Below are 14,496 nucleotides of genomic sequence, written 5' to 3' on the forward strand. Positions count from 1 at the left end.
AATTTGCCAGCACCATGTTTTGAAAAGTCTTTTTCTTATTTAATGGATTTTAGTCCTTTGTCAAAGATCAACTGACAATTGGTGGAATGATTTACCTCTGGGTTCTTGATTGTGTTCTTTTGGTCTATGCATCTGTCATTTTACCAGTACAAGGTTGTTTTCACTACTGTGGCTATATAGTAAGCTCTGATATCAGGTAGTGTGAGGCCTTCCTACTTTGTTCTTTTTCTTCAATAATGCCTTTTTTATCTGGGACACTTCCTTTTCCATTTAAAGAGATTTGTTTATCCATCTTGTTAAAGAATGCTGTTGGTATTTGGATTGGGATTGCGTTATATCTGTAGATCTCTTCGGTAAAATTGACATTTTCACAATGTTGACTCCTCCTATTCATGAGCATGGTATGTTATTTTCCATTTATGTAGGTCTCTTTTGGATTCTTGTTGTAGTGTTCTGAATTTTTCTTTGTATAGGTCTTTTACGTTCCTGGTTAGATTTATACCTAAGTATTTTATCTTTTTAGGGGCTATTATAAATGGTATTGTTTTCCTGATTTCCTTTACAAAGCTCTCTTTGTTTATGTATATGAATCCAAATGATTTGTATACATTGATCTTGTATCCCACTACTCTGCTGAATCTTTGTACTAGTTCCAGGAGTTTTTTTTTTTTTTCTCTTGTATGTGTGTGTGTTTGTGGAATATTTGGGGTTTTCTGTGTGTAAGATCATATCATCAGCAAATAGGGATAGTTTTATTTCTTCCTTCCCAATTTGGATAGCCTTTATTTCTTTTTCTTACCTTATGTTAAATAAGAGTACCAATAAAGCACATCATTGTCTTCTTCCCATTCTTAGGGTGAATGCTTTCAGCCTCTCTCCATTGAGAATGACACTGGATGATAATTTTGTATGTTGTTGTTAGGTGCCATCTAGTTGGCTTAAATTTATGGCGACCCTATGTACAACAGAAAGAAATATTACTCAGTCCTGCGCCATCCTCACAATCATTGTTACGCTTAAGCCTACTGTTGCAGCCATTGTGTCAATCCATCTCTTTGAAGTTCTTCTTCTTTTTCACTGATGGTCTACTTTACCAAGTATGATGTTCTTCTCAAGGGAACAATCCCTCCTGATAACATGTTCAAATTATGTGAGACATAATCTCACCATCGTTGTCTCTAAGGAGCATTTTGGTTGTGCTCTTTCCAAGATAGACTTGTTCATTTCTCTGGCAGTTCATAGTATATTCAATATTCTTTGCCAACACCAAATTCAAAAGTGTCAATTCTTCTCCGTCTTCCTTATTCATCCTCCAGCTTTCACATGCATATAAGGAGATTGAAAACACAATGACTTGGGTCTGGCACATCTTAGTCTTCAAGATGACATCTTTGCTTTTCAACATTTTGAAGAGGTTTCTTGCACCAGATTTGCCCAGTGCAATGGGTTTTTGGATTTCTTGCCTGTTGCTTCCATAGGTGTCGACTGTGGATCCAAGTAAAAAGGATTCCTTGACAACTTCAATCTTTTCTTCGTTTATCATGATGCTGCTTATTGGTCCACTTGTGAGGGTTTTTGTTTTCTTTATGTCGAAGTGTAAATCCATACTGAAGGTTGTGGTTATTGATCTTAATTAGTAAGTGCTTCAAGTCCTCTTCACTTTCAGCAAGCACATTTGTGTCATCTGCATAACCCAAGTTGTTAACAAGTCTTCCTCCAATCCTAATGCCACATTCTTCTTCATATGGACCAGTTTCTTGGATTATTTGCCCAGCATGCAGATTAAATAGGTATGGTGAAAGGATACAACCCTGACACATGCCTTCCTGAATTTAAACCATGCAGTATCTCTTTGTTCTGTTCAAAAGACTGCCTCTTGATCCACGTACAGATTCCTCAAGAGCACAACTAAGTGTTTTGGAAGTCCCATTTTTCGCAATGCTATCCATAATGTGTTATGATCCACACAGTCGAATGTCTTTGCATAGTCAATAAAAGCCAGGCAAGCATCTTTCTGATATTCATTGCTTTCAGCCAGGATCCATCTGACATCAGCATTGATAATCCTCATTCTATGTCCTCTTCTGAATCTAGCTTGAATATCTGACTGTTCCCTGTTGATGTACTGCTGTAGCCACTTTTGAATGATCTTCAGCAAAATTTTACATGCATGTAATAATGATGACATTGTTCGATAATTTACACATTTGGTTGGGTCACTTCTCTTGGGAATGGGCACAAATACGGATCTCTTCCAGTCAGATGGCCAAGTAGCAATCTTTCAAATTTCTTGGCATAGACAAGTGAGCACTTCCAGTGCTGCATCCATCTGTTGAAACATCTCAACTGGCATTCTGTCAATTCCTAGAGCTTTGTTTGTCGCCGATGCCTTCAGTGCAACTTTCGCCTCTTCCTTCAGTACCTTAGGTTACCTCCTGAAATGCTTAAACATTGACCAATTCTTTTTGGTATAGCGACTCTGTGTATTTTTTTTTTTTTCATCTTCTTTTGATGCTTCCTGGGTTGTTTACTATTTTCCCTGTAGACTCTTTTACTGTTGCAACAAGGGTCTTGAATTTTCTCTTGAGTTCTTTCAGCTTGAGAAATGCAGAACATGTTCTTCTCTTTTGGACAAACTCTTTGCACATACCCTTATAATACTTTAGTTTGTCTTCTCAAGCTGCTATTTTAAATCTTCTGATCAGCAATTTTACTGGTTTTGTATAGCCCCCCCAAAAAATATAGGTGCTTTTTAATATATTCAGGAATTTCCCATCTATTCCTATTCTATTGAGAATTTTGGGTTTTTTTTTTTTCCTTTTTTTAAATCAGGAATTTGTGTTGGATTTTATCAAATCCTTTTCCACTTTGAATGAGATAATTATGTGATTCTTTCCTCTTGTTTTATTTATGTGGTAGATTACATTGTTTGATTTTCTAACGTTGAACTACCTTTGCATACCTAGTATGAGTCCTGCATGGTTGTCGTGTTTTTTTTTGTTTTTTGTTTTTTTTTATGATGCTGTATTCTATTGAGTAGAATTTTTTATGTATATTCATGAGATTTTTTTTTTTTATGTGCTTTGGGTCAGTTCCTACCCATAAACCAAAAAAAAAAAAAAAAAGCCATTGCTGTGGAGTCGATTCTGACTCATAGTGACCCTATAGGACAGAGTAGAACTGCTCCATGGTTTACGAGGAACTCCTAGTGGATTCGAAGTGCTGCCCTTTAGTTAGCAGCCATAGCATTTAACAACTACACCACCAGGATTTTCATTGTGACTCATAGGGACTCTGTTTACAACAGATCCTCACAATCCTTGCTATGCTTGAGCTCATTGTTGCAGCCTTCTGTGTCAATTCACCTCATTGAGGGTCTTCCTCTTTTCTGCGGACCTTCTACTTTACAAAGCATCATGTCTTTCTCCAGGGACTGATTCTCCCTGATAACATATCCAAAGAATGTGAGATGTACTTTTGCCATCCTTGCTTCCAAGGAGCATTCAGGTTGTGCTTCTTCCAAGGAGCATTCAGGTTGTGCTTCTTCCAAGGAGCATTCAGGTTGTGCTTCTTCCAAGGAGCATTCAGGTTGTGCTTCTTCCAAGACAGATTTGTTCATTCTTTTGTTAGTCCATGGAACATTTCAAAGAATGGGACTTCCAGAATACTTGATTGTGTTCATGAGGAATCTGTACATGGATAAAGAGGCAGTCTTTTGAACAGAACAAGGGGATACTGCATGGTTTAAACTCAAGAAAGATGCATATCAGCGTTGTATCCTTTCACCATATTCAATCTGCATGCTGGGCAAATAATCCAAGACACTGGACTACATGAAGAAGAGTGTGGCATTAGCATTGGAGGAAGACTTATTAACAACCTGCGTTACGCAGACGACACAAACTTGCTTGCTGAAAATGAAGAGAACTTGAAGAACTTGCTAATGAAGATCAAAGACCACACCCTTCAGTATGGATTATACCTCAACATAAAGAAAACAAAAATCCTCACAAGTGGACCAATAAGCAGCATCATGATAAATGGAGAAAAGATTGAAGTTGTCAAGGAACCCTTTCTACTTGGATCCACAATCAACATCCATGGAAACAGCAGTCAAGAAATGAAAAAAACCCATCAACATTGGGCAAATCCGGTGCAAGAAACCTCTTCAAAATGTTGAGAAGCAAAGATGTCACCTTGAAGACTAGGAGCGCCTGACCCAAGTCATGGAGTTTTCAATCGCTTCATATGCCTGTGAAAGCTGGAGGATGAATAAGGAAGACGGAGAAGAATTGACACTTTTGAATTTGGTGTTGGCAAAGAATATTGAATATACCAGAGGAATGAACAAATCTGTCCTAGAAGAAGCACAACCAGAATGCTCCTTAGAAACAAGGATGGCGAGACTATGTCTCACATAATTTGAACATATTATCAGGAGGGATTGTTCCCTTGAGAAGAACATCACATTTGGTAAAGCAGAGGATCAGTAAAAAAGCAGAATACCCTCAACAAGATGGATTGACACAATGGTTGCAACAGTGGGCTTAAGCATAACAATGATCTTGAGGATGGGGCAGGGTTGGGCAATGTTTCCTTCTGTTTTATATAGGGTCACTATGAATTTAAGGAGAAACCCTGGTGGTGTAGTGGTTAAGTGCTAGGGCTGCTAACCAAAGGGTTAGCAGTTTGAGTCGGCCAGGCACTCCTTGGAAACTCTATGGGGCAGTTCTACTCTGTCCTATAGAGTCGCTATGAGTCGGAATGGACTCAATGACACTAGGTTTGGTTTTGATTTGGTTATGAATTTAAGCCAACTACATGGCACCTAACAACAAAAACGTACGAAACCAACAAACAATGTCATTCTCAATGGAGAAAGGCTGAAAGCATTCACCCTGAGGCTGGGAACAAGACCATGATATGCTTTATTGCCACACTTATTTAACATATTGCTAGAAGTAACCTAGGGCAACAAAGTTAAGAAAAAGAAATAAGGGCATCCAAATTGGAAAGGAAGAAATAAAACTACCCCTATTTGCAGATATGGTCCTATACACAGAAAACCCTAAATATTCCACATACACACACACACAAAAGGAAAAAAACAAAACAAAACAAACAAACAAACAAAAAACACTGGAACTAATAGAAAGATTCAACAGAGAAGCAGAATACAAGATCAACATAAAAAAATTATTTGGATTCGTATACACCAACAAAGAGAGCTTTGTAAAGGATATCAGGAAAACAATACCATTTATTGTTGTTGTTGTTAGGTGCCATCGAGTCAGTTCTGATTCATAGCGATCCTATGCACAACAGAACAAAACACTGCCCGGTCCTGTGCCATCCTTGCAATCGATGTTGTGCTTGAGCTCATTGTTGCAGCCACTGTGTCAATCTACCTCATTGAGGGTCTTCCACTTTTCCACTGACCCTGTACTCTGCCAAGCATGATGTCCTTCTCCAGGGACTAATCTGTCCTGACAACATGTCCAAAGTATGTAAGACGCAGTCTCGCCATCCTTGCTTCTAAGGAGCATTCTGGTTGTACTTCTTCTAAGACAGATTTGTTCATTCTTTTGGCAGTCTATGGTATATTCAATATTCTTCAGCAACACCACAATTCAAAGGTATCAACTCTTCTTCAGTCTTCCTTAATCATTGTCCAGCTTTCACATGCATATGATATGATTGAAAATACCATGGCTTGGGTCAGGCACACCTTAGTCTTCAGGGTGACATCTTTGCTCTTCAACACGTTGAAGAGGTCCTTTGCAGCAGATTTGCCCAATGCAATGCATCTTTTGATTTCTTGACTGTTGCTTCCATGGCTGTTGATTGTGGATCCAAGTAAAATGAAATCCTTGGCAACTTCAATCTTTTCTCCGTTTATCATGATGTTAGTCATTGGTCCAGTTGTGAGGATTTTTGTTTTCTTTATGTTGAGGTGTAATCCATACTGAAGGCTGTGGTCCTTGATCTTCATTAGTAAGTGCTTCAAGTCCTCTTCACTTTCAGCAAGCAAGGTTGTGTCATCTGCATAACACAGGTTGTTAATGAGTCTTCCTCCAATCCTGATGCCCCATTCCCTTTCGTATAGTCCAGCTTCTCGTATTATTTGTTCAGCATACAGATTGAATAGGTATGGTGAAAGAATACAATCCAGACGCACACCTTTCCTGACTTTAAACCATTCACTATCCCCTCGTTCTGTCCAAACAACTGCCTCTTGATCTATGTAAAGGTTCCTCATGAGCACAATTAAGTGTTCTGGAATTCCCATTCTTTGCAGTGTTGTCCATAGTTTGTTACGATCCACACAGTCAAATGTTTTTGCATAATCAGTAAAACACAGGTAAACATCCTTCTGGTATTCTCTGCTTTCAGCCTGGATCCATCTGACATCAGCAATGATATCCCTGGTTCCACGTCCTCTTCTGAAACCGGCCTGAATTTCTGGCAGTTCCCTGTCGATATACTGCTGCAGCCGTTTTTGAATGATCTTCAGCAGAATTTTGCTTGCGTGTGATATTAATGATATTGTTCTATAATTTCCACATTCAGTTGGATCACCTTTCTTGGGAATAGGCATAAATATGGATCTCTTCCAATCAGTTTGCCAGGAAGCTGTCTTCCATATTTCTTGGCGTAGACAAGTGAGCACCTATAGCGCTGCATCTGTTTGTTGAAACATCTCAATTGATATTCCATCAATTCCTGTAGCCTTGTTTTTCGCCAATGCCTTCAGAGCAGCTTGGACTTTTTCCTTCAGTACCATCAGCTCCTGATCATATGCCACGTATTGAAATGGTTGAATATCGACTAATTCTTTTTGGTATAATGACTGTGTATTCCTTGCATCTTCTTTTGATGCTTCCTGCATCATTTACTATTTTCCCCATGGAATCCTTTACTATTGCAACTTGAGGCTTGAATTATTTACGAAATATCCATATAATAATATTAGGAATAAAAGCAAGGTTACAAAATCGTGCATACAGTATGATTTATCAGTGAAAAGGGCCTGTTCTTCCATGCTCTTTGCCCCTCATGAAGCCAAACTAGGAGAGGCAGAAACCGTATCTTTGATCACATGTTCCTACAATATTAGGGGTAGTTAATATTCTATTTTAAGCTTGATTCAGAAAGAGAAAGGTTTACAAATATTTTATGATTGAGACCTCTGTCAAACAGAATAATATATTCTGATCTCTTTATTACCTAATAATCTGTATTCCCTTATTAAGGGATGTGAGAATGGAAAAAAGTATGAATTGTCAGCATCTTTCCTGACAATGAAATCATGTAAAATAATCCAGTGTTAATTTCTGTATTTTGTATTTGAGATTCATTTATTATGGATTGTTTCTAATTTTACATATGAAAGGGAATGTCTGTGATTCCATTAGAAAGCCATGAGACAATATAAGCAAGAAGGAGATAAAAAAAAAAAAGAAAAACCATTGCCATCAAATCGATTCCAACTCATAATGACCCTATAGGACAGGGCAGAACTGTCCCATAGAGTTTCCAAGGAGTGCCTGGTGGTTTTGAACTGCCGACATTTTGCTTAGCAGCTGTAGCACTTAACCACTACACCACCAGGGTTTCCAGGAAGGAGATGGGGATGTTAAAAATAATAAAGCTATCATCAGATATTTTAAACTTTCAGGGAAGATGAATAGTTTATCTTTAGAAAATTATAACTCCAGACAAAGCGGCTCCACTTAAGGAAATAAGATCATTCTCTAATTGGAAAAATAAATATGACGTAGTCATTTTTCTGCCTATCTGCCTATCTATCATTTTGATTCCTTTTGTATATTTAGCCATCTTATGATCAATATGAATAGTAGAATGTTTCCAGAGGGGCACAAATGGCTACATGATCAAATACTAACAAAAAGCTTGGCAGTTCAAGCATAATCAGTGGTGCCTCAGAAAAATGTCCTGAAGATCTATTTATGAAAACTCAAAGGAGTATAATTCTACTATGTAACACATGAGGTCACCATAAGTCAAAAGTGACCCAACTGTAACTGGATGATTAATATTCAAACTCTGAAGCCTCTTTCCTCTTCAACTGCAACACACTAAGCAAAAGAAGCAAAACTAAATACTTAAAATGCCTTACTGATACAAAAATAAGAATATGTAGTTTAAATGTTAACATGGGCTATCTCTGTGTGGAGAGGTGTCTTAGTCATCTAGTGCTGCTATAACAGAAATACCACAAGTGAATGGCTTTAACAAACAGAAGTTTATTCTCTCACAGTCTAGTAGGTTAGAAGTCCAAATTCAGGGTGCCAGCACAAGGCGAAGGCTTTCTCTCTGTGTTGGCTCTGGAGGAAGGTCCTTGTTATCAATCATCCCCTGGTCTAGGAGATTCTCAGTGCAGGGACCCAGGGTCCAAAGGACTTGTTCAGCTCCTGGCATTACTCTCTTGGTGTTGTGAGGAGCCCTTGTCTCTCTATTGGCTTCTCTCTTCTATATCTCAAAAGGGATTGAGTCAAGAAAAGCCTAACCTTTTAAATTAAGTCCTGCTTCATTAATATAACTGCTTCTAAACCTGTCTCATTAACTTCCTAGAGGTAGGATTTATAGCACTTAGGAAAATCACATCGGATGATGAAATGGTGGACAATCACGCAATACTAGGAATCAAGGCATAGCCAAGATGACACACATTTTGCAGGGACACAATTAATTCCATGACAAAAACATTCAATCATGTTTTTTCATCTTATTTTATTATTGTGAAATCAGTAATGAGACCTATTAATTCTGAAAAACAATTGAATTGATTAAGAAAGAGACATGAGAAAATTTTCCATCAACTAAAATAAATTTCTGGTATTAACTTTAGCATAACTCATCACATGGAATATAAATCCATAGTCTCAAGAAAATTATTTTATACCCCCAAAAATTAACAAATATTTGCCAAGACATGAAAGTCTTAAAAATATATTTTGAACAAAAGTAATCATTGGAAGTTTACACGTAATAAGTATTTTTAATCATTTATAACTTATTAAATGGGGAGAAAATTTTACCACAATTATAATTACACAGGGCATTTTTGAAGGAGCTGTTTTTCACTGAAAGTAGGTGATGCATTTGCCTCCAAGCTTATTTGCGTTTTCTGGTCCAGATCTTCTTCATGGCATTTTTCATCTCTGCATTTCTCAGAGTATAGATTAAGGGGTTCAACATAGGAGTGATGACAGTGTAAAACACAGTCAAAGATTTATCAATGGATAAGGTGGAAGGAGGTCTCACATACATAAAAATACAAGGGACAAAGCAGAGAAACACCACGGTGATGTGGGAGCCACAGGTGGATAAAGCTTTGCGCCTCCCTTCCTGACTAAGATTCTTGAGGGAGTGTAGAATGACTCCATAGGAGATGAGTAACAGCATAAAAATGACCATATATATTACCCCATCATTGGCAACCACAGTGAGACCAATGATATAGGTGTCAGTGCAGGCAAGTTTTAATAAGGGGTACATGTCACAGATGAAGTGGTCTATGACATTGGGACCACAGAAGGGAAGATTGCAAACAAAGAGAAGCTGAACTACAGCATGCACAAAACCTCCAACCCAGGCCACCAAGAGCAGCAGAACACACACCTTTTGGTTCATGATGGTCGTATAATGCAGGGGTTTGCAGATAGCCAAATAACGATCATAGGCTATGACCACCAGAAGTAAAATCTCAGCACCACCGAATAGGTGTCCTACAAAAAGCTGAGTCATGCAAGCTCGGAAGGAAATGATTTTCTTCTCATAGAGTAAGTCTATAATCATGTTTGGGGTAACTGTAGTAGAATAAACAGCATCCGTAAAGGATAAGTAGCCAAGAAAGAAGTACATAGGGGCATCCAGGGTAGGGCTGATCACCACAGTCATGACAATGAGGAGGTTGCCCACCATTGTCACAATGTAGATGAGCAAGAACAAAGCAAAAAATATTTTCTGACCATGGAGACTCTGAGTGAGGCCCAAGAGGACAAATTCAGTCACATTGTTCCTTTGTCCCATAAGTTCTTCTGTGTGTCCTTATTTCAGAGTTCAGAAAAAATTAACCTGTAAATATAATGATTTTCAGTGATTTTTTGAAGTCCCAAACTGATTTGTTTATTCATTCAACAAATAGGCATTATGATTTATCATGTTTCAGCCCTGTCCCAGATGATAAGACTACAAGGCTGATTTATTAAAACATGGTCCCTGACCTCAGTGATTGTATAGACTAATGGAGAGACAAATTAGAAACACACATGGAAAATGGAGAGATTATTAAATAATGGGACTGTCACACTGACTTTCATCTGGAAGAAAGTAAAATTGTGCCTATAGGTAGTACCATAAACAAAAATAAAATAGAAATTCAGTAAAGGTTTAATGTTAAAATGAAGTACAGTTTACTTTATATTTACTTTCAAGTCAGTAAAATAAATTATTTTCTATATTCTAGGAATGGAAGAATCTTCTTAACTAATAACTAAATTCCCAATTAAGCATATTTAATAATTTCAAAATTTTTTAAGTATTTTTGTTGATACAATAAACACAGTCCATAGATAAAAAATATCTTAGGGAAAATATGTACACTTTAGAGAACATACATAATATTCGTACCAAATGTAGATAAATAATTCCAACTAGTTAACCAGGAAAAGACAATCTAATGGCAAAGTGGGCAAATGATATAAACAAGCAATTAAAAGAAGAATACATACAAATGGCCAACAAACATATGCTAGGATGCTGAAACTCATCTGTAAGTAGCGAAATGAAAAATCAAATAAGAGATGTCACTTTGCACCGATTAGATTGACAAAAAAGTTAAAAAAAAAAAGTATTAATTGCTATAACTGGCAAAAATAGAGAAAAGGGCTTTCTCTTCCATTGCTACTAAAAAATGTTAATTTTATAATATCTTTGGAATGAAATCTAGCCATCTCTGTTGAAAATAAAAACACATATACTTTTCATTACAACAATTACACATCTTAGATTCTATCCATAGGAAGCAAGGCATCAGTGCATAAGAATACACTCCTGGTATGTTTTTGTTGTATTATTTATAATGACATTAAATAACAAATATGAGAGAAAGATATTTAAGTGAATTCCAATCAATAGAGAAATAGTTGAATATATCTAAAGAAACAATCAATTACATGGAATACATTCATTTGAATGAATGAATTAGAACTATGCTGGTATCATTAGAGAAATTCCCACAAGGTACTGTTGAGTAAGAAGGAAATGAACATAAAACTATCCATAATATATTATTATAGAATGAAAATAAAAATATAAATATATTAGCTAATAAATGTTTGTATATGATTATATGAGCATAAGAAAAATATGGAAGGAAACAGTTGTTGTTGTTGTAGACAGTTTACATTTGTGCTGGTGCTGTATGTGAAAGAATGAAAATAATGAGAGGGCAGATTCCAAAAAGAAAAAGAAAACTGTACACATAGAGAAAAAAAGTCAAAATATTATTGATACGCACCCACATTTGTGTCTTCAAATAATCCTAGTAATGATATCCAGATGCTCTCTAAGTCTCTATTGACATTGACTTCAATATCTGACCTCAAAATTCTATCTGACCTCCTTTTCACAATACACGGATTGTCCATGTTTCTAACTACGGCCAAGTCCTCTGCATGTGCACTAGGTCCCATAGTGTTTATCATACTCAAAACAGTGCTCCTGTAATTGTCTCCTCCATTTCTACATCATTAGTTTTCCTCTACAATTTGCATTTTTCTGTCCACATATTTATACAGCATAATATCTCTATTGCTTAAATAATCTATCCACCAACTCCACATCTCTTTCAAAAAAGCAACCCAATTCTCTCTTCTTCTTCATAAAAAACACCTTCACCTTTGCTAAATGTAATGGTTCATTGCACTCCTTTTCTTACCCGGCTTATTATTTCTATGGGTTGAAGTAATAGCTTTCTTGCATAATATCATCTTAGGTTCTTGAAAGTCAATCATTCAAGTTTTATGGATGCTACATCATTTTCTAAGAATTAAAGGATTAACAGCCAACGCTTCAGAACACTGCAATTGATCCTACAATGATATTTACAAATGTGTGCCCATTAAAATATCCCCCAAATAGTTACACTTTAATTAGTTTCTAAAAATACCAGTGTTCAAGAAAGTAAATGTAATATGGATCTTTATAGCATAAAATATCCAAAAGAGCATTACAAAACTGACTCAATATTCATATATTCTATTGATCACAAAGGATCTCCAACATGACTGATTATAAGGATCACATAGGAGAACTTTTAAAAGTCTATGACATTCCAAATCACACTACCAAAGTACTTTTGGATAATGTAAAGCCAAGTAAAGACATTCATGTATAAAAACACTTCCTGGTTTACCTGCATAATGAGGCAGTCATTCAGCACAAATTCTGGATTGTGGTGCCTTCTCCCTTGTCCTAAAAGATAATATCTTCATTCACTGATGCCTTCCCTGTGAACACAGAGAGTAAGATAGTACACGCACCATCTCCAGATCAAGGAATGCTTCCATATTACTAACTATTTCCATGCTGCAAGAAGTCTGTCTCATCTCAGACTTTCAGAAAAATGGTACCTTTGAAACTGTTGGAATTTTCAAGATGGGTATCAAAAATGGCCTGTAACCAAAAGAAGCCTGAACCTTGATTGTAAAAACAAAAGTCAAACAACTAATATGAAGTTTTAAAAAAAGTCAATTCTGTGAAAGAAAAAAAATTATGAATTGTTTGAATATTTTACAGTTTGTGTTTTGGAAGTGAAATAGTGAAAAACCTTCACAACATTTTGATTCTCAAACTGTTATACTGGCCTGACTTCATACATCATAGTTGAACTTTGGTTTGCCTGAAGGATGAAGAATAATTTCATATCCATATTTCATTATGCTTTGAGTTCATCATTTCAATTCCTGAAAAAGCCAGTCATGTAAATACTCATGTAGACAAACACTCTCTGTGGTAAGGGCAAAAGTCTATGGACACTTTATATATATATGAACTACAAGACATATTGTTGAGTCATTCAATGGGTGCAACACCAAGAACGACTCTACCATAATTAAACTCATTGGGACCTTAATTATAATTCTAAGAGTAGATTCTGCATCTCCAGAGATGGCGCAAGGATAATCATCCACATAGAGCATGACTTACATGACCAGGTTCTCGGGGGAGAAAATCACCAAAGAACAATATGAGGGCAAGTCACCCAAATGGAAGAGTGCATGGTACACAGAATTTGAATATGTAAAAATCATGAAATTCAAAATAGATAGTCCTTTGAGTATATAAGTTTAAGCTATACATATGTAGAATACATTTGAACTCACTCCCAGAGAACCACGAAAGTTATTTCAGAACAAGTCATTGAAAACTTGGTTCAAATGCATATAAACCACGGTTCTCACCTGTTATGGATTTAATTCTGTCCCCCAAAATGATATGTTGAAGTCCTAACCCCTGTGCCTGTGAATGTGACTCTGATCGTAAATATCTTCTACAAAGATGTTATCAATTAGGTTAAACTGAGGTCATACGGAAGAAAGGTGGGTCCCACAGGTATTCTTATAAATGAGCAGAAGATACACAGAAACAGAGAGATAGTTGAAGGATGCAGTGTGATGCTGCAGTTGCAAGCCCAGGAATGCCTGGAGGTACCAGAAGCTAGGAGAGAGGAGTAGAACAGATTCTCAGTCAAAACCTCAGAAGGAATCAACATGTCACACTGACTTTGGACAATCAGCCTTCAGAGCTGTGAGACAATAAATTTCTGTTGTTAAAGCCACCTACTTTGTAGACTTTTGTTATGCAGCCCTAGGAAACGAATACATCACCGTAGCAATAAGAGTCTTGAGTTTGTTACAGAAAGAGTTTCAGATAGATGAGTTGATAAAATATGTATTGAACATGGAAAAAAAAAGCATAAAACATTTAAAGGGATAACTTGAAAATGCATCTTTTCTAAGTCCTTATCATATAGGTTTTCTGAGAAAAATATTAACACCCTGTGTTTCTACACAAAGTTTCAAAGAACTGTATTAGTGTGAGAGGAGGGAATTCTAGCACTTGGTAATGTGATAGAGAAGGAAGACTAGCATAAATTGTAGAGTTCTGATTGTCTTCTTCATATTTTGCCCCTTCTAAGTTATTCCAAACCAAATCCACTGCTGTTGAGTCAAGTCTGACTCATAACAACCCTGTAGGACAGAGTGGAACTGCCCCCACAGTGTTTCCAAGGCATAAGTCTTTACAGAAGCTGTCACATCTTTCTCCCATGGACAAGTAGCTGAGTTTGAACCACTGGCCTTTCAGTTAGCAGTCAAGCACTTAAGCACTGGGCCATCAGAATTCCTTTCTACCTTATTATTAGATCTTACATTTTCAGGAAAAGCAATAGTTCCAGACTGAAAAAAA

At 36.7% G+C, this 14,496-nt stretch overlaps 1 protein-coding gene across 1 annotated transcript; it reads right to left on the reverse strand.

Moving 5' to 3' along the window:
* Window positions 1-9,138: 9,138 nt before the first annotated feature.
* LOC100676427 (olfactory receptor 4A15-like) lies at window positions 9,139-10,056 on the reverse strand. Its single transcript, XM_023550603.2, has one exon. The coding sequence runs from the start codon at window positions 10,054-10,056 to the stop codon at window positions 9,139-9,141; it is 918 nt and encodes a 305-aa protein (XP_023406371.2).
* Window positions 10,057-14,496: the final 4,440 nt, after the last annotated feature.

Source organism: Loxodonta africana, chromosome 7 (genome assembly GCF_030014295.1).
Source record: "Loxodonta africana isolate mLoxAfr1 chromosome 7, mLoxAfr1.hap2, whole genome shotgun sequence".
Taxonomy (NCBI): Eukaryota; Metazoa; Chordata; class Mammalia; order Proboscidea; family Elephantidae; genus Loxodonta; species Loxodonta africana.